The 19,441-nt window shown below is 47.8% G+C and overlaps 2 protein-coding genes across 2 annotated transcripts in view; one reads left to right on the top strand and one right to left on the bottom strand.

The window, feature by feature from the left end:
• The window catches only part of vat1 (vesicle amine transport 1), a 30,841-nt gene extending 23,613 nt beyond the window's left edge, over positions 1 to 7,228 (bottom strand). The window contains exons 1-2 of the mRNA XM_035614196.2: positions 7,087 to 7,228; positions 6,511 to 6,981 (exon numbers count right to left, since the gene is read on the bottom strand). Coding sequence (XP_035470089.1) covers positions 6,511 to 6,951 — 441 coding nt within the window. The 5' untranslated portion in view covers positions 6,952 to 6,981; positions 7,087 to 7,228. The remainder of the gene's footprint in view (positions 1 to 6,510; positions 6,982 to 7,086) is intronic.
• rnd2 (Rho family GTPase 2) overlaps positions 1 to 19,441 on the top strand; it is a 42,179-nt gene that overhangs the window by 3,719 nt on the left and 19,019 nt on the right. Inside the window, exons 2-4 of the mRNA XM_035614205.2 lie at positions 10,144 to 10,338; positions 12,991 to 13,141; positions 13,560 to 13,647. Coding sequence (XP_035470098.2) covers positions 13,040 to 13,141; positions 13,560 to 13,647 — 190 coding nt within the window. The 5' untranslated portion in view covers positions 10,144 to 10,338; positions 12,991 to 13,039. The remainder of the gene's footprint in view (positions 1 to 10,143; positions 10,339 to 12,990; positions 13,142 to 13,559; positions 13,648 to 19,441) is intronic.

Below are 19,441 nucleotides of genomic sequence, written 5' to 3'. Positions count from 1 at the left end.
TGAAATTTTTAATAATCGAGTCAGCAAAAACATTTACACATTAAAACCAGTGTGCTGATGCTACCGATTCGTTGTTTGGTCCATGTAATGGTGAAAAATGGCGATGGTCTTTTCCCAAAACTCCCAACATGATGTTTTGTTTTTGTCCACACACCCAAAGATATTTAGTGTACTGTCATAGAGGAGCAAAGAAACCTGAAAATATTCACATTTAAGAAGCTGAAATCAGAGAATTTTGTCTTTTTCCCCATAGAAACGACTTGAACCGATCAATCGATTATCACAATATAGTTGGCGATTAATTTAGTAGTGGATGACTAATCGATGAATGTGTCGCAGCTCTAATTTTAAGAAAATAATTGAAGTGGTGCCGATGAAGACGTGCATGAGTTCGTCTGAATGAGGATACGAAAGGGGAACCGCTGCTCCGATGCACAAAGCAGTGAGATGTTCTGTTCTGTCATTACCAAGCCGAGGCTAAACTCCACAAAACAGAACAGTGACAGCATGGTTTTATCAAACCAAGACATTCTAAAACATCCTCAATTAATGACTCCAGTGGCTCCACTGACAGTTCAGCTCTCCGGGAGGTTTCCACCACGAGAGCCTGACGAACTGTAGATCTGGAGCATCCCCTGTCGTCTGCGGCCTCGCGCTTTCGTTTGGATACGGTGGAACCGACGTATCCAAACGACACAGGAATAGTGTAGCAGGGATAGTGAGGACGTGGTTTATTGTTTTGCTCTCAGCACGGCGGCCAACATGCAGAACACCTCGTCCGACAAAACCTCCGAGAGGTTGCTCTTAAAGATTGAACTCGAACAAGGAGAGCGGTGTTGTTGTTAAACTATACATGGTATTTTTCCCTCAGCTGAAGTTTGGCCAAATAGTGGGACTATCAGAATCTTTCTTTACGTGACAAAATGTGTGATTGTCATTTCAGATTTTGCCATTGCATTCATTCAGAATCACGGGCGTCACTTAACCTGCTGCGTGTCCCGATCGCCATCTTGTCACTTTTTATTATCAAAAGCAGGTTCCTCCGATTCACAACCGTCTCTGTCCGGGAGGACCGGTTCTCTCTTCGCTAGCCAATAAGGAGGAGCCCGCTCGAGGGACACAGGAAACGGCGACGACGGCAGCTTTATAACTTTCTTCCTGTTTTCTCAACCCCCCCCTCCTTATCCACCTCTCTCTCGACGCAGCTCTCTCTCTCTCTACCTCCGTTTCCATTCTCCTCACTTTTTTCTCTTCCCCTCTTTCTCTTTCACTTCCTGACTCCTTTTCCTCTCACAACTTAAGAGCGTCTTCCTTCCCCCTTTCTCCAGTCCGCCGTCTCATCCTGTCTGCGTCTGCGTCTCGCCCACCACCACCTTTCATCCCCGTGTCTTCACCCTGCGCCGTCCCTGTCCGTCTTTACCATCCTCTTTTTTTCGTCGCCGGGAGTGTCGCCGTGTACATCCCCTCTTCCTCATCAGCGCGACAGGACAATGGGGGCTCATCTTCTCCCCTTTGGCTTCTCTCCACTCATCAGAGCCCCCTGCCAGATTCTTCCCCATGGCTGAGCATGAGACAAGCTCGCTCTCCTCCTGGGAACGAACCCTCTCCACCCGGGGCCTCTCTAATGGTCTGGAGGGAGCCATGCGCCTAGCTGTCTATCCACTCCAATTAGAGAGATCTCCCTCTCTCTCTCTCTTTCTCTTTCAGACCCGCATCTCTTCCCTCTGATGCCGAGTCATTTGGGTTATTTTCAAACTATGCTTTCACTTTTTCACCGTTGGGCTACTTCGCGTCGCCCCTCCCTTTTTGTTATTCACGCTGACTCGCTCTCTCTCCCATCTCCGTCTTCCCCTTTTTTACTTTTACTCTTCAAACTCATCGGCCTCGCTGGTTTAATTGGGGGGAGGTAGAGTGTGGCCCAAATCGATAAGCGAGGGGGAGTTTTTACAGGAAACAACACAGGCCGTGAGTCACACATCGCGTTCAGATGCGTCTGCAGCTATTCTTCTTGTGCCCACGTAAAAGCATGCGAGTTTCTGTCAGTCACACGTAGAGCTGGTGAGGAACATTCAGGCCTAACGACACTTATTGTTGCAACATCTTCACAGTGTGACACTTGACACACACACACACACACACACAAACAGGCTTTTATTGCATTTCCTTTTTTTTTTGTTCAGCCTTCATGCCACTCGGTCTAATGCAGTCACAGTCGGGGTCACGGGTGCAGGGGGGGGGGGGCGCGCAGGAACAAAGACACTTCCAGTTAACTGTATAATAATGGAGTTAATCAGATGGTGATTCAGTTTTTTTCGGGGGGGGGGGTAAAGTATGCGAGCCTCCAAGTCAGCCGCTTTTGTGGCACGGAGCTTTGATGATCTCAGCAAAAAAAAAAAGACATTAATGGGAAAAAGTGAAAGCACGAGCAAAATGCGAGTCCTGAGTCAGGTTGAGGCATGAGGTGACGGTTAAATGATACACCCACACACGACCCTCGTGGCTCCTGGGAATGTAATTTAGAGGCAACGTGATATCTTCCCCGGTATCAGATAGTGTAGGTGTTATTTGCGTTTGCATGAGGGGGAGATAAAGAGCCACGCCCTGCTCACAAACAGCAACATCCCTGACAGCATGCTGCTTTTTTTTGCAAATCATCATATCCTGCTGACAAAATGCCATTATTCTCCATCTTGCATTCGAAGCCTTTATGCCACGCTACGCTTTCAATCACAGACATTTCCACTATTTATGAAAACCCCCCCGATGAAAAACTAAGTAGAAACATCTGATCTTCTTCCTGAACCCATCGGTCAACGCCATGTAGAGAATGAAAGCAAAATCAAAATGATGAGATCATGGCGAGTCAGCAGGACGAGACGAGCGGGGACGGGGAGGAAAGGGTTTTTTGCATTCCCTGAAGGATAGATTGGTATAAAAGGAGGGAAGAGGAGGATGGATGGATCGGTATTAAAAGGGTAGAAGCACAGAATGATAGAGGGATTCACTGACGGCACAATGGATGGGGGGGGGATCAAGAGATTAAATGAAGGAAGGAAAGAGAGAGAGAGAGATGGATGGAGGGGAGGGATGGAGGAAATACCAGACTGACAATGTGGGCCAGAAGGAAGGTAATTGAGAACATATGGGTCAGATCCTACCAAAAAAAACTCTTGGAGGAAGTGAGTGAAAAATGAAGAAAAAAAAAGGGGAAAAAAAGCAGGTCTTGAGAGAAAAGTGCTGATGTTCGCTGTAACGGGAGCTCGAGTGCGATTTTGTGATATTTCCTCTCTTAGACTTTTCACCCGCGCTCCCCTCGTCGGGTCACTTCGGGTAAGTCGACTGTAGTTAGTTACTTCATTCCATTTTATTGTCCTTCCAAGGGGGGACGCTCGTTCAGCAGCAAGTAATTGAAACACAACACGGGGGCAATGGATAATAAATCCCATGTAAAAACATTTGGAGCCAAGCGAGGCATCAAAGCAATAGACGAGTCTGGGAGACGAGGGAACGACAATGTGTGCAGAATTTGCATCTTTATAATATTACAGCACCAGATGGAAAGGCATTTTAGTTCTAGGGAAAGAAAACGTATTGCTGGGGCTGGTAATTGTTTCAACCCTGATATTTTTTCATATCTTACAAGACATAAATTAGTTTTTTCCTTGAATACTGCTCTTAATTTGAATAAAGCCTCTCAAACACAGCTTAAAATCAGTGTGAGGAAGCAGGCACTGACATTTAAAGGAGACATATGCTCGTATTCATTATTTTAATTCGGGTTTATGTTTCTAATTCTCAGAAAACACATCAGTTTCCTCAAACTGTCCATTCCTCTCTGAAACACTTGGTTTTAGCTCCTGTCTCTTTAAGGCCTCTACCTCCCAATGAAGCCCTGTCTGCACTCGCCATAGGCGTGGCTTATGCACTTCCGTACCATCGTCATGATGGTACGGAAGCATCGTCCGGACGACTGACGAGGCGTTTCCGGACTTTTCTGTCAGTGAGCTCCCTTTACCTCGGACTTAGGGCCTTTTAACTTCGCAGACCCTTTTGCCGACATATTGAGCCTTTTCATATTTTTTTTTGTACATGTCAGTACTGTCTCAAAATGTCAGAAAGATACAATGTAAATCAAACACACTTTATACTCGGCCACGGGTGTTTAGCTTGCGTTATCTAATTAAGTGGCATGAATCCACAGCTTTGTCTGCACTGTACGGAGAGCAAACATTCAGACACACCCATTTTTGCCTTTGTCTGCGTTTTCTGAGTGTGAACGTATGTGTGTGTGTGTGTGTGTGTCTCTGTGTGTGTGTGTGTGTGTGTGAGTGTGAGGGAAACAGAGATTGACAGGCAGACTGATGAAAGCTGCAGCAAGTGATTTGTGATTTGCCCCCCCCCCCTTCTAAAAAAAAAAAAGTCCAGAGCCACCAGGGTCAGCACATTCCCTCTGAGTTTGCTGCCAAAAGATCTCACAGATCGCCATCCATTAGGGAGATTGGCTCTTAATTTTATAAGCTAGAAGTGCTGCGAGCGAGGGGATGTGGAAGTGGGGCCTTGATGACACAAGCTGTGTGTGTGTGTGTGTGTGTGTGTGTGTGTGTGTGTGTGTGTGTGTGTGTGTGTGTGTGTGTGTGTGTGTGTGTGTGTGTGTGTGTGTGTGTGTGTGTGTGTGTGTGTGTGTGTGTGTGTGTGTGTGTGTGTGTGTGTGTGTGTGCTTGTGCATGACCTTTTAAATCCAATCTACGTTACCGACTATGTGGAAAGACGCAGTGAAGTCTTTTAGAAACACATGGGGGTCTTAACCTTCTGTGATGTCTGGCCGCCAACCGGCTGACCCGTCGCCAATCACATTCCCATTAGTCTGCATAGATTCCCCCATTCCTCTGTATGGATCTACACCACCACCGGGCTGACATATGTGCCACTCCCAGCCAGAGGCACTGACGGAGCACTTGCACCACACATGTGATCAGAGTGTGAGTGTGTGAGTGTGAGTGTGTGTGTGTGTGTGTGTGAGTGAGTGTGTGTGTGTGTGTGGTTAGCCACAGATATCAAGTGGCTGATGTGAGAAGAAGAATGTGGTGCCGCTGCAAGTGAGTCAACGCCGGCTGATGTGTGTAACATGGAGGCAGCTTTGCAGCTTCATTATCAGGCAAAAGGCGTTGCCGTGGTGATGCCATGCAGCCAGCAGACAGACATATAGACCTGTGACTCATCACTCAGAGTAAAGAAGAAAGCAGCAATCACACACCTCTCAACGCCATTTCGTTGACTTGGCTTCAGTGTCTGACAGAGTTTGAACTTTTTTATTATGACATACATATATATATTGTATGGCGGTGAAGATTTTTCTGAACACATCAGAGGTGACAGTGTTGACAAAGAGGGCGAGGGATCACCTTTTTCTCTCAAACCACGCCGACTGTCGCGTCGCGCCTCGCCCTTTTCACGCGGTGCGTCTGTGCGCCACCGTCGCTCCCGGTTAACAAAAGGCGTCTGTGACACACCGGTTCTCGCCACCGGTGTGAAGTCAACTACACTCACAACCTCTGACATAGTCTCCACAATAAAGTATCCTAAGAAAAGATTTTTTTTGCAAAGCAAAGAAGTAATGGATAGAGATATAGGAACGGAGATGCCATCCTTATAGGGCCGTAGGTCTAGACTGGGCGAGGTGGGTAGTCTGTATGTGCTGTGTATGCATCCTGCGAGTTCCTATTTTCATTTGGGTCTATTTGGTCTCGGAAAAAAGGGGAAACAATTAGACTTTCATTTTGAAAGCGAGCCCGTCTGATTTCCGGTGTCGTCGGGTGGCTGCTGCCTCCGGTTCGCTTGACGCAGCTCTCCGCGCCGTGGCGCACATCGGAGCGCACAGTGTGGGTGCAGCCGGGGTGGAAAAAAGCATCCCATAGATTTTGCATGATGCATTCATCATCATCATCATCATCAGTTCGACTTTGGATCCCCCCCCCCCCCCCCAAACCACAGATTCCACTTTGTGTCGTGGCAGATAGACGCGAGGTTGCTGATTCGTGCGCACATGCAGGGCAGCACACATATTGAAAACCGGGGGACGACAGAGGGGCGACGCCTGCTTCTGGTTTCCATTGTGCTCAACTCGTGTCATCATCTTCTCCTCCACACTTTGGCCTCCCACAGAAGACAGAAACGCACCACCACTGCTTCACATTTCGATAAAACAAGTGCTGTCTCCTTTTTGCGCACGAGTGGATGCATGGATGAGCGGCCACCGCCCACCACCCATCATTGACTACAACACGGCTTTTGTTATAAGCTCTTTGAAATATAAATACAGACTTGGTATCATTGACTTTATTAAATCACGAGACACTTTGTGACAATGTGCGCCGAGCAGAGCCCGACACGCCCATGTCCAGATGCTCAGGACCAACAGAAAAAGAAGCATCCAGACCGACTCTCATCTCCATTTTAAACACCGAATAAAACTAAAACAAAAAGGCAACGACCTGACTTTCGAGTGCTTACCTTTCTGTCCGTCACCTCCTCCCCGACAGCCTCCACCAGCCCGGAGCACTCCATGCCCGGGGTGAACGGCGGGGACGGCAGCCGGTCGTACAGCCCCTGTCGCGCCATCAGGTCGGCGAAGTTGAGCCCGCACGCCTTGACCCGCACCAGCACGTCGTCGGCCTTGAGCGCCGGCCTGCCCTTCTTCACCTGCAGCTTGACTTTGTCGTAGCCGCCGTAGCCGGTGAGCACCAGCGCGCGGTAGGCGAACGCCTCCTCCTCCTCCTCGGCCGCCTTGCCCTCGGCGGTGGCCGCCGCCGCCGCGGGGGTCGCCGCTGCCTCGGCGGCGTCCGGAGCGGACTCCGTCTTGGGCGGCTCGGGTTTGGGCTCCTCCGCCGGCTTGGTCTCCTGCTTCTGGTCCACGGCGTTTTGCTCCTGGGCAGGTGCGTCCTCTCCAGACATGGTGCGGGCAGCGGTGGGACACTGATGAGTCTAGAAGAAGAAGGGGGAAAAAATCGACTTTTTTCGTTTTTGGATCTTCCGCTTCTTGCGCGTCCGAGGCCGGGGAGGTCGCGACTGTCGTCTGGGTTCACTTGCCTTTCGCGAATGAAACAGCGCGCGAGAGTCGGAGGAGCTTCTTCTTCTTCTTCTTCTTCTCCTTCTTCTCTCTCCAGCAGTCTTGCACGGCTGATCAGTGCTCCGGTCGGTGGCTGTCAACGCGCTCTGACAGGGAGTGAGTGGGACGAGACAGTGGCGCGCTGCAAAACCCGGAGAGCCGAGGGCGGGGGGGGGACTCAGGGATTGGGGGCGGGTGGGTGCTATTGGCCCTGTGGGTCTTTATGTATATATATATATATGTGGGGCTACAAGATGAGGTTATGTGAGCAGATGGAGAGGTGATTTGCAAAAAAAAAAAAGTCCATTATGGACAAAAAGGCGAATGACGCTGAAAAACCAGCTCTTGTCAGGGACAATTTGTTGATTACTGCTAGTGACCATCGCGGAAAAGGAAATAAATGACTTGCAGAATGTAAAAAGGGTTCAAATAAAGCTATAGGTAAAGACCATTATAGGAGACATGGGCGTAGCAAGGGGGGGGGGGGGGGGGGCAGACGAACCCAGGGACCTCAAGAAAGTATAGTCTGGGTCCCGGAAGAGAAAAGAAAAGGAAAAACAAACCATGGGGAGAAAAAGAAACTGTTGGCTATTTGGCAAAAAAAAAAAAGGTGGCTAGCTGTTAGCAAACTCCTACTTCGACAGCTAGCTAGCAGCTACCTAGCTGAGCTCGACACAGCTGCTATTGCTAGCCAGCTAGCTAGCTAACTGTAACTTTTACTACCTGAATACAGTAGGAGTTAGCAAGCTAGTTACTATTAGAACACACACACACACAGTATTATGAATTAATAAGCATCATAGCTGCGGGGGGCCCCACAGAGACTGCTTATGTTAAGGGCCCCAGAATTTGGTGCTACAACCCTGAGAGCTGAGACAAAACATGCCAATATGAACAGAGAACAGTGCACCTCTGCCCGCAATGAACTATAAAGTGTACCGAGGCAATAAATGACGGTTCTTTCAGGAAGCGTTTGCTCACTTTGGGCTGTTTACTGCTGCACGCTTGACACTGAGGGTTGGAACAGCAGAAGCCAGAGGAAACGTCTGTTTACGCTGCCCCATTCTACATTAGGGTCCGCAGGAACCTTGGGCCTGCGCACGGTTCATTGTTTGTAACTTCCCTGCAAAAAGACAGCTCAGAAAAAAAATGAGCTTGTGTGCGTTTTGAGGCCATGCCAGCTTTTGATTAAAAAGAAATAAAATACCTGGCCTTCAACCATGGGCCACGGGGCGGGATGCAGGGGCCACTCATGACACCTTGAAGGCTTGTGTGACATGGAGCACAAGCCAAGCACACCTTTTTCCTTTTTTTTTTTGTGATCATAGTGTCTCACGTGTGTCACACAATGACCAAGCGGAGAGACCGAGCCCAGTGTCCACTCAGCGATGGGGACCACAACGGGCAGAGCGGTGAGACACCTTGTGGCCGTAAAGTGCCACTCATCAGCAATTCCGAGGCCAGAACGTCCCAATCAATATGCCACAGGGGCTTAATGATGTAGGATGCAGGCGTTATTGATCGGCCGCTTTGGACACGAGGCAAAAATGTTACAAGGCAAACTGTTCTCTCCCCCCCAACCAACCAACCAATCGACTGCCCTGAGCCACTCTCGATGTACATCAGCGAGCTGTGGCTGCCTGTGGAGCGGCTCTTCTTGTCATTAGCTCTGACGAGGCTGATGTGCAGTCGGGAAAATGACTGGGACCCGAGGTTGGAGTCTGAGGCCAGTGGGATGAACGTTTCGGGGATTGAAGAAACACATCCAATCACGGGGCAAATGGCTGCGTTTAAAAGGACAGGGAGTTTATAGGATGCAGAAAAAGAGCTTTGGACACCTGGTAAATCGTCTGGAGACTCTCCTCTGCTGTCTAACTGGGTTATGCTGAGCTCGTGATGTTGCTCGGTTTGCTGTAATTCGGCCTGGATAAAGTAGCCTGTTCTGTGTCACACACTGTGTGTGTGCGCAGCTCGTCTCTCTGAGAATGTGTGTGTGTGTGTGTGTGTGTGTGTGTGTGTGTGTGTGTGTGTGTGTGTGTGTGTGTGTGTGTGTGTGTGTGTGTGTGTGTGTGTCCGAGCTACATACACACACATTTGCAGAACCAGCCGGCAGATCCTGAGAAAAAGGGGGAAGAAATTGACAAATTGTGCGAAAACCCACCACACACACATGATGCCATCACGAATTGTCACCACAGTTTTAGGAACTATGTATCCCCTGAGGTTTAGTGGCCTAGTGACCGAGTAACCTGTTTGTTACCGAGAGTGTCAAGTTGTGGATGTTTTATTGCTCTGTTCAGCCACGGTTTTCCCGCTGAACACCAGGGGTGTAGCACCAAATTCTGGGCCCCTGTACATAAATAGTCTCCGCGGCCCCCCCCCCCCCGCAGCTGTGATTCATATTCATTTATGATACTGTGTGTGTTATAATAGTAACTAGCTAGCTAACTCCCGCTGTATTCATGTGGTAAAAGTTACAGTTAGCTAGCTAGCAAATCGCAGCTGTGTCGCTCTAAGCCAGGTAGCTGCTAGCTAGCTGTCGTAGTAGGAGTTTGCTAATAGCTAACCACCATTATTTTTCCCATGGTTTGTTTTTCCTCTCTTTCTTTCATCTTCTGGGACCAATAACCTCCACTATTTTTTTTAAATACATAGTTCAGTCTTTCAGTTTTAATTTATATTATGACACTAATTACTTAGAAAATACTAAATCGAGTCTTTGCAGGGGCCCCCCCCACCCCGCCCTTGGGCCCTGGTTTGCCTCTGGGTTGTCTGCAGTTGCTCCTTTGACAACTTTACTACAAATATAATGCACTGGAAATAATCTCTTTAGTTTGAAATGTTAAACATAGTTCAGTTGTTTTTTGTTTGTTAATGCCTGTACGAGACATCTCTTTCCGCCCTGCACAAGACCTTGGAAATCACCGCACACTGGCTCTTAACCAATTCAATCTTGTTCTTCATTTGTTTTTGTTTATTCCATTTTCATTTGCCCTCCTGTTGAGTGATCTGGCGCTGTCATCTCTGCTCTACTTCAGGCATCGGGTGTAATGAGTTTTCTGGTGCAGCAGCAGGAGCAGCAGCACATCCAGCAAAGCCCTCTCTCAGCAACAACCAAACCGATCCGCAGGCGGTGGAACACAGAGCACTACACCCACCTGCTGGCAGGTGCAGCCGACTGTGTTGAGTAGTCAGCATGGGAGTGAGTGAGTGTAACCCGCCCACCATCTACCGTAAGTGTTGGTGCATTTATATAAAAAGTGCTTTTGTGAAACATTCGGAGAGTGTGTGCAGCTCGTGTGTCTCGGTGACGTGTGAAGTGCAATATACAACTTCAACACCAGAGGAAGACGATGCAGGCAGAGTGGTGTCTCATGGGTATTCAATTAGATTAATTTTTACTATAACAAAATGTATTAAAGGAAAAAAAAGGAGGAACTTGAGTGGTTTCCTATGCAGACCTGGAGTTCCTCCTGAGTTCAAAATGTATAATATGAATAAATACTGCCACCTGCTGTTCGTCTGACGCCAAGACAAAGCATTTACTGACTGAAGGGTTAGTTCCCCCAGAATCTCAAACTATATTTTTTCCTTAATCACCCAACTGACATCCAGACAAATTTTTTTTTTATTTACGACATCAGCCTCTGAAGCTTGTGCTTCACCACCTCGGTACAGTGGGGGTGGATGTGATTTTGTTTGTGCAACTTTAAACTCTGCAGCAACAAGTTGCTCCCACACAGTAACAACGCACACAAAATAATAATAAAGGAGGACTGACGCACACATATACATCCTGACAAATGATATCATGCATATTCATATTCATATGATGATGTGTGTGATGCTTCTGGTATTAGGATTTGTCACTTTGTTTTATTTCCTTTAAAACCTCCACCAGTTTTATACACACTGAATCCTTCTTCTTATCTATGTGTGTATAATATATATATGTAATATATTTATATATGTTTGTATATATATATATATATATATATATATATATATATATATGTAATATATTTATATATGTTTGTATGTATATATATATTTAATAATATTATATAACTTATGGGCTTTTGCTCCTTAACATTTGAAATACGATTTAATCTCATTCAAGAAAAAGGCTTATTTGGGAGATGATTTCAGGATGTCATTCTTGTGAATGAATAATTTTTGCCAGTACAGGATCACATTTCATCAGATCCTATACCAAATGTTATATTATCTCTTGAGATAGAAGCTGGAAATGAAGGGATGTTTTGTGAATGTGAAGCCAGCACTATATTGTACAACACCGCAATAAGTTTGAATGTCATTGTCACAAAATGAGCTTACATTATTCTCAATATTAAAACGTCGCCTTCATGTTCCTGAAAAGAATAAATGCATTTAATGTGATGTAGTACCGCGTGTGTCCAGAAGGAGGCAGTGTCGGTCTTCAGGGGATAAACATGACTCGACAGTGTTGCCCTGTTCCTGGAAATGATCTCATTCACAAAAGCATTATGCCTTAGTTCTGCTCTTCACAGTGGCATCAGCAAAATTCAAGACCCATTAAAAACACACACACACACACACACACACACACACACACACACACAAACACACAGTCTGACGACATAATTTCATGGACTGTCTTTATCTGGGCTCGTTGCATTTATTGTGTCTCCATTAACAAGTCACGTTGGCACTAGATCAGGAGGCGTTAAGTGTTTATGCCGCTTCCCAAACAGTGATGGAGAGAAACAAGAAAGATTAAAGTGATTCTCACTCAAACTACTGTACCAAAATTAATAACCATGAATAAATATAATCTACCAACATTTTCACTGAAAATCTTTCACTTTCACGCCTCTGAATAGAAATGTAAGCTATGTAGAGGATTCCTAATATATGACATAGGCGTTGACAGATATGTCTTTCTCCGGGAGACCGATAACCGATATTTGAAAACCGATATTTCACAGTAAAAAAAAAAAAAGTGTGAAAAGGTTTGTGTGCTGCAAGTAATTTACCAAGTAGCTTCTGTACTGCTGCAACTCGTCTCACTTCATTTGAAACTGCTCCATGTTGAACTGTATGTTTTTGTCGTCTCTATAGAAATAATATTAATAGAAATATTAAGGCGGGGGGGGGGGGGGGGGGGGGGGGGGGAGAAAGCACAAGCAAGACTTAAGAATCACATATACCTTGAGATCAGTATCTCTCACGTGTCAACAGCTTCTTGATATTTAAAATTTGACTTGTGATAATAAGTGTTATAGTGATATCATAGAGAAGAAGGCAAATATAAAACCTGACAAGAAATCTTAATCGAGCCACATTCTGACATGAACAGGAGCTCGACTTGTTTAACCCCTCCATTAACATTATTGTCATATTACAATAATGCCATATGAGAGAAACAAAAAACAACAGAGGTCACTACATTTTTCCTCCACACCCATTAAAAAAATAAATTATATATATAGATATATATATATATATATATCTATATATATATATATATCTATATATATTTCTCACAAGAGCAGCTCATATATTAAACTTGTCTGGATGATGTGACTCAGAGGTGAGTGATCAGGGGAAGGCGTGGCCAGTAACGAAAGTAGCGGAGTTTCCAGGGAGGACTCAGTGCGCGCGACGCGTCCTGGCACACGGGACTCTGCGCTGCCTGCGCGTCGGACAGGAGGAGGGAGCGGGACCAAAGCGCACCGGCGGAATCCGGCGCATGTATTCGGCCCAATTCTTTTTTTCATTTTCCTTTTTCTGCACCCCGCTCTCTCTCCTCCTCTCCTCTCCTCTCTCCTCCTCTCCTCTCCTCTCTCCTCCGCTCCTCTCCCTCGTTTCCTGCCGCGTCTCGTGTCGGATGCTGCGCGCAGTCCGTCCGCGCGTCAACGACAGCAACATCACACCTCCGACGGACGAGCCATGGACAGTCTGGGCAGCCGCTGCAAGATCGTGGTGGTGGGCGACACGCAGTGTGGCAAGACGGCGCTGCTGCACGTCTTCGCCAAGGACTGCTACCCAGAGGTGGGTGGCGAATCAAAAAAAGAAAAGAAAAGAAAGAGAAAGTCTGGATGTATTCGGTGTTTTTATTAGGGGAGATGTAGTTTTTTGTGCACGAGTGAGTGTCAACTTCAGCACTTGTTCAGCAGGTTACTTGTAAATACACCTGACCTGCCCAGAGGAAATCACAATGATAATACTACTACTATTAATAATAATCCTTGTATTGCGTCATAAAACTTCTAGGTGTATTGTGTGCTGTATATTTCCATAGCATCCACCATGAATGCATTTGCAGGACGTGTGTGGCAGTATAGATTCTGTTTGACAGCTGCTCCAGTCGTGGGGTTTGTGGTAAACACAGGATTATTCCCTGACCCTCTCCTAATTGGATAACTGAAAAAGTAAAGTCCCCTCATTTCCCCCCCCCCCCCCCCCCCAGAACTACGTCCCCACCGTGTTCGAGAACTACACCGCCAGCTTCGAGATAGACAAGCAGCGGATCGAGCTGAACATGTGGGACACGTCAGGTAAGACACATTTCATATTCATAATCCCGCCACTCCAACTCCCCCTCTTGCCCAACTTTCCCAGCAGTCTTCTCTTTGACCTAGTCGGCTTCAGGTCGAGTGGATGTCTCTGTTTTTTTTTTTTATGTATATGCATCTGCCCTTTTACGATTATTGTTCTTTGCTTCAAAAAAACTTCGATGCCAGCCTCGTCTCTCCGTCTCCGGCGCTCGCATTCCACCCTGTGCCGTCTGTCCACTGTGTGTGGCTGCTTCCACTTCCCATGCTCTGGCCACAGGGTCAGGCCACTGTGGGTGGGGGGGGGGGGGGGGGCGTGCATGGGTGGATAGTTCGGACAGGATGTGTCCCCGAGGGGAACAGTAATTGCCCCATCACTGTTTAAGTGTTTTGATCCGAGGAGGACAAATGCACTGGGCCCAGATGTGAGACACGTTTCCTCCAGATTCCAACCCTCCGCTGCTTCGTCGTCAGTTCTGATATTACGTTGTTTCCTTCTGACAATTTCATTAAATCATTATTAATGTATATAGAGCGTATATACAGCTGGCCCGCCGCACCGCTACACCTCAGAACCCAGAGAGAAATTCATTCGTCAGGGTTTCGACTTGGGAGCTTTGTTCAGCGACTTGTGCTTTTGTAAAATGTTGATCCGCGGGGGCTTTTCCCACCAACGATTAAATTCTTGATGCTTTGAAAAAAACCCCCGTCAAATTCAATTATGCTTCTACCCTCTGAATAACAACTGGTGACCACAGTGTGAAAACATCCTCAGAGAAGAATCCACGTCCGGAGTGTTGCACCAGCGGGCGAGGACTTTCTCCGAAAAAACAAATCATCCGTACTTGGTCAATGACCTTTTGGCGTCATGGGCGAACACGCAGCGAGACGCGCCAGTGGGAGAATTCCCGCTCCTCTTTCCTCCCAGTCTCGTCGGCGTGGATGGATGGATGGATGTGCTTCTCTCTGAGAGACTCTGCATCCCAGAGGCTCGTTCCAGATCTCTGACCGATGACACGGGGCGCGCCAGAGAACACGGGATCCTCCCGTGGGAAACTCCTCCTTTTGCCGTAAACATTCCCAAAGCTAAAAAAAAACTATCTTCCGGAAATGAGACGATGGGAGTATTTTTTTTTCTTCTTTTTAATGTTGGCCAGTGAAAGAATGTTGTTTTTTCCTTCGGCTCCAGCCTGTCAGTCAGGGGGTCGGGGTCCTCGGGGGCCGTTCCTTATCTCTCGTCTCAAACGGCCCCTAATGACGCTGTGGGAACGTTGTGAGCTTCTGTCCGTCTTTAAAACCCCTAAACCACCTTTGGCGGTGTTGGCCCTTTAATCTCCAGCCCAGGAGCCGCCCACCCCACCCCACAAACAAACATGACGTCACCCAACCCGCAGGGCAAGTGTGTGTGTGTGTGTGTGTGTGTGTGTGTGTGTGTGTGTGTGTTTGGTAAGCGTGTGTGTGCTACTGTGTGTGTGTTCAGAGGTCCTTGTGTGGTGTGTGTGGCGTTATCCACTGATTCACAGATGTTCATGTTTCCTCTCAACAAGAGAAATAATTGGCTCGCACTCTCAGCTTTCATCTGAAGAAATCAGCACGTTCCTCTTTTTGGAATCAGATTCCTTTTTTTTTTTTTATCCCCTCTCATTTTTCAGCCCTTGTTATTTTTTATTTTTTTCTTTCTCTCATGTACCCTGGTAGCAGCAGCACCAGTTCAGAGACGTTTTTAGAATGAAATCAGTGCGTTTCTGTGGAATCACTGCAGTCGAGGGGGGGGGGGGGGGGTTACTCGCAGATGGGAAAGTGGACGTGTGTTCAAAGCCTCGGTGAAATTTTGGCCAGTGAATTTCCTCTGCCGGCCGCTCGTGCACCGTCTTGACAGCGCTGACCTTTTGAGGTTGGGGGGGGGTCGACGAAAGAGAGCCGGAATAGTCGCTGCGTGCCAAATGAGAAGTGATGCCAGAACCGAGCTTTCCCTCTCTTCGTATCTCCTCGTTGTGCCCCTCGACAAAGCCGACTGTGAAGCCCCTGCGTGACCTGCCGCAAGTGCGACACCGAGCTGCCGGCGGCCTCTTGCTATTTTTCAAGACGACGTGCGAATGACGTTCAATGTGCCACTTCCCGGTGGCTCGGATTACAGGTCGTCTCCGAGTTTCATTTGCATCGGTCCATCCTTCCCCTGGCTCTTCCCAAGCTTACGAGCCATTCCACCCCAGATGTATATACGGCAGTTGTTTTTTTCCAGCATCCTCACACATAGAATTCTCTCCCTTTTTTAATTGCTGCTGAAAGTCTTCCTGCTGCGGTCGGGCTCCGTTCACAAAGCGTTATTGATCGCTTATGTCCGAGGCGAGGCTATTTAAACTGCTGGCGTCTCGCCTGGTTCACGTTCACATCTCTGGCGTGGTGAGAGATGTGAACACTGCCATTCAAAAAAAAAAAAAAAATGCTCCCAGCGTTCACTGTAGAGTTCCAAGTTCTTCCGGAAGGTTCTTTCTTTCTCCTTGCGGGGCAGAAAGGGGTGAGAGCAGGGGTGAGGTGTTCGTGTACTCGAGCTCATCGCCGAAATTGAATTGTGCATCTTTGCGTTTGCCTTCATTGAACGCATGAGCATTTTCAAGAGGCATTAAATCAAACAGGGGCGCCGAGTTGTTATGGCTTCAGGGAACTCAGAGGGCAACTTAGGGCCACACTTTGTATTCTGCCCCCGCGTTCAGTCCACACGCCATCTGGAGAATTAAGCCAATTAGAAAGTGATAGAATAGAATTCTAATGAGCGGAACCACTGTATGCATCAGCATAGATGTCGTACAAATACAAATGAGACACCGCGCAGTGATTGATGGTACGGCCTGTTTTTGCATTTATCTGTTGCTGCGTCTCTAATCTCATCAAACTTAACGTTGTACACTGTGTGCACAGAGTTTGGACAGGGTAGTATTGTCCCAAATCAAAATGGTCGCTGTGCGCGCATCAGAAATGACGGCCGCATGATGTTATTGCCATTCTCACCCTCTGTTTTATGAGATGTGGAGTTGATGGCACCTTTCTGCCTCGGCCGCCACTCTCCAAATCCGAGGGTGGTCCCTCCCCTTTCCGTAGACGAGATGACGGCCGTCCAGGAAACTCCCCGGGTACTTTTGCGGGGTGCACGTTGCCATTACTGCGGAAGTACGGAGGTCCACAAATCGAGAACCACCGTGTCTCAACTCAAAATGTCAGTTGCTGACGTTGACCAATGGCTCAGTGAAAACCTGTCTGAGAGCCGGGCCATAGGGTCAGTCGCTCAAGGGGCCCACTGGTAGTCGGCCAGTCTGAGGCACTGGATGCTCCCGAGCCCTCTTCCCAATTCGGCAGCGGTGCCTGGGAAACCCCCGGCCTCGGACCCACCATGAGGCGCGAGTGCTGTTTCTTTCAAATCCGAGTCAAGTCCAAACCGGGGTTTCCCCAAAGTTCCTACTTTCACTCGTCTGTCTGTTGCTCTTCTCTGCTGCCTCTCTAACGCCTCCCGGCCTGTTTGTCAGACGCAAATGGGGGGATCTCTTTCACGCTGCGGAGCGCGCTGTCAAGGGGCAATCCGCGGGAATCTTTTCCGGCAAACAGACTAACCAGACTTACACCGGCTGCTGGAAACAATAAACGTAGAAGCTCTTTCGTGAACTCGAGAGTTTGAGGCCCAATTCCTTTTTGGTGCACAACCAGTTAGAGAAAGATGTCACGGGTTATCACTCTTAAGAGATTCCCAAACACCATTACCACTCGCATGAATTGCAGAGCCTCTTCCTCTTTCTACTCGTCCCCTGTTCCAGACGCCCTCCGTGTTTTTCGTGACACATTCCCCCGCGACAAAGACGTCTCGCGTTTCCACTGTCAGATGGTTTTTGACGCGAGGGATGGCAACGAGTGTGTAACACCGCCCCCAGCGCCAGCACTCACGCGGTGCCCGCCGCTTTCCCTGCTCTCTCACACACTCGCACACACTTTCCGACATTCCTGCCGTCCGTGTGCTCTGTAAACGCCGCATTCTCGGCGCGCTGGACCGGTAGGGCATCCAGAGGCCTGTGACAACACGCCGAGCTCCCTGGGCTTTTCCGTTACTCAACGCGTTCCGCTTGATTAATCTTTAATAGAGAGTGAGTGAACTACAACTGCTGCACAGGGCAGAAATAAAATCAACAGACCAGCGCCTCCCTTCTCTGCCCCTCAAACCCTACACTGCTCGCCGGAGCCAGAGAGCCAGGGGGAGGATGCTCGGGGAGACCTGATTTGATCCGGGTGGTGAGCACGTTGACCACGGGAGATGGCGTCGGCTGCTCTCGGCCCTCGCTGTTTGTTCTCCGAGATGATGTCTCTGGGCCGCTGCTGTAATGCTCAGCGGTCAAACCAAAACAGAACAAAACAAAACGTGCGTTCTCCTCTCCTTCCTTCGCTTCCCCTTCCTCTGAACAGTTTCCAATTTCGAGAAGTACATGCTGCTCAGGTGGCTTCAAAACCCGCCGGAGAGGCAGAGCTGCAGAGTCCGATTCCGCAGACTGTAAATGTAAAGTTTGTTTATCCTCGTCGGCCTCCTGGAGGCATCCATGACGACATGCTCGCACCTGCTGTTCGCAAGCCTGAAAGTCTGCGCCGAGTCGAGCTCTTGCTCTTTGCCTTTCCTGCCCCGGGGCAATAACTGACTAAACCTAAACCTGTTTTGATGATGCACAGCAGGCTGGAAGGCGCCCCTCCGCTTCGCTGGGAGGGGGGAGGCCTGTATGCCGGCTTCGGGTAATGAGCAAACGTATAACACACCGCAGAAGGAAAGAAAAAGGAAAGCTAAAATAGAAGAAATAAACACTGGATTTGAGGAGAGAAGGACTTAATGCAAGGGAAATTATCTTGCAACAAGACATCTTGGCAAGCACAGTTTGCAGAGCGTATTTTACTGCCCCAGTAATCAGACAAACATCCTCTGAAGAAATGATGAAAGTCCTCTCTTACTGGACCTACCAGTCCATCCAATTTATATATTTGTCGAGGAGATGTTCGAAAATTGTGGACTGCCAATTACAATTTCCCAGAACCCAAAGTGACGTCGTCTCAGATTAATTGTTTTTCGTCCGAGCAACAGTCGAACAAAAAACCCCAAAGACAACCCAGCACGTTACCATGCCGACGCTGGCATTTAGCTCACAGCACTGCTGTGAGCTAAATGCAGCATCACAGAGTCACTTGACTGCAGACGTAGTCTGATGTAAGAAGATGTAGTCATACAGACGCATTAAAAGGCAAATCAGGACTAACATTTTGTATTTGTGTGTCTTTGTGTTTTAAAAAAAACTAATAATGGATGTTTCCCCTTTCACTGTTGGTGGCTGCACTGGGGAGAAGAGCAGCAGTAATACTCATCGACTTGTGGCTCCCATGTTGGATTTTTGCGAGCGGTGGAAATGAACTTCTGTGCCAGGTCTTTGTGCCAGGTCTCTATTCTTTGGCAGCAGAATCACAAAAAACATATCACCCGGCCTCCTCTCACCGTTTGGCGTCAGATTTTAGACGAGCCTGTGGCCTCTCTGCCCCCGAAACCTGATAATCCCAGAGATTACAGACATCCGTTAGCCCCGCAAAGATGTTTTGCATACTAGAAAATTAAACAGCAAACGCTGTGTTAGTTAAGTTGAGGGTTTGCGTGTCACCGGGTTGTAAATTGCACCCAGTCAGGATTTTTAGAGACTTCTGAGCTGTTCACGATGAAATTAGGTTAAATAAAAAAGCAAAAATACAGAAATTAATATTGTAGGTGTGAATGTAATGACCATTG

This window comes from Scophthalmus maximus, chromosome 17 (assembly GCF_022379125.1).
Source record: "Scophthalmus maximus strain ysfricsl-2021 chromosome 17, ASM2237912v1, whole genome shotgun sequence".
In the NCBI taxonomy this organism is placed as follows: domain Eukaryota; kingdom Metazoa; phylum Chordata; class Actinopteri; order Pleuronectiformes; family Scophthalmidae; genus Scophthalmus; species Scophthalmus maximus.
This window is presented reverse-complemented; position numbering and strand designations above follow the sequence as displayed.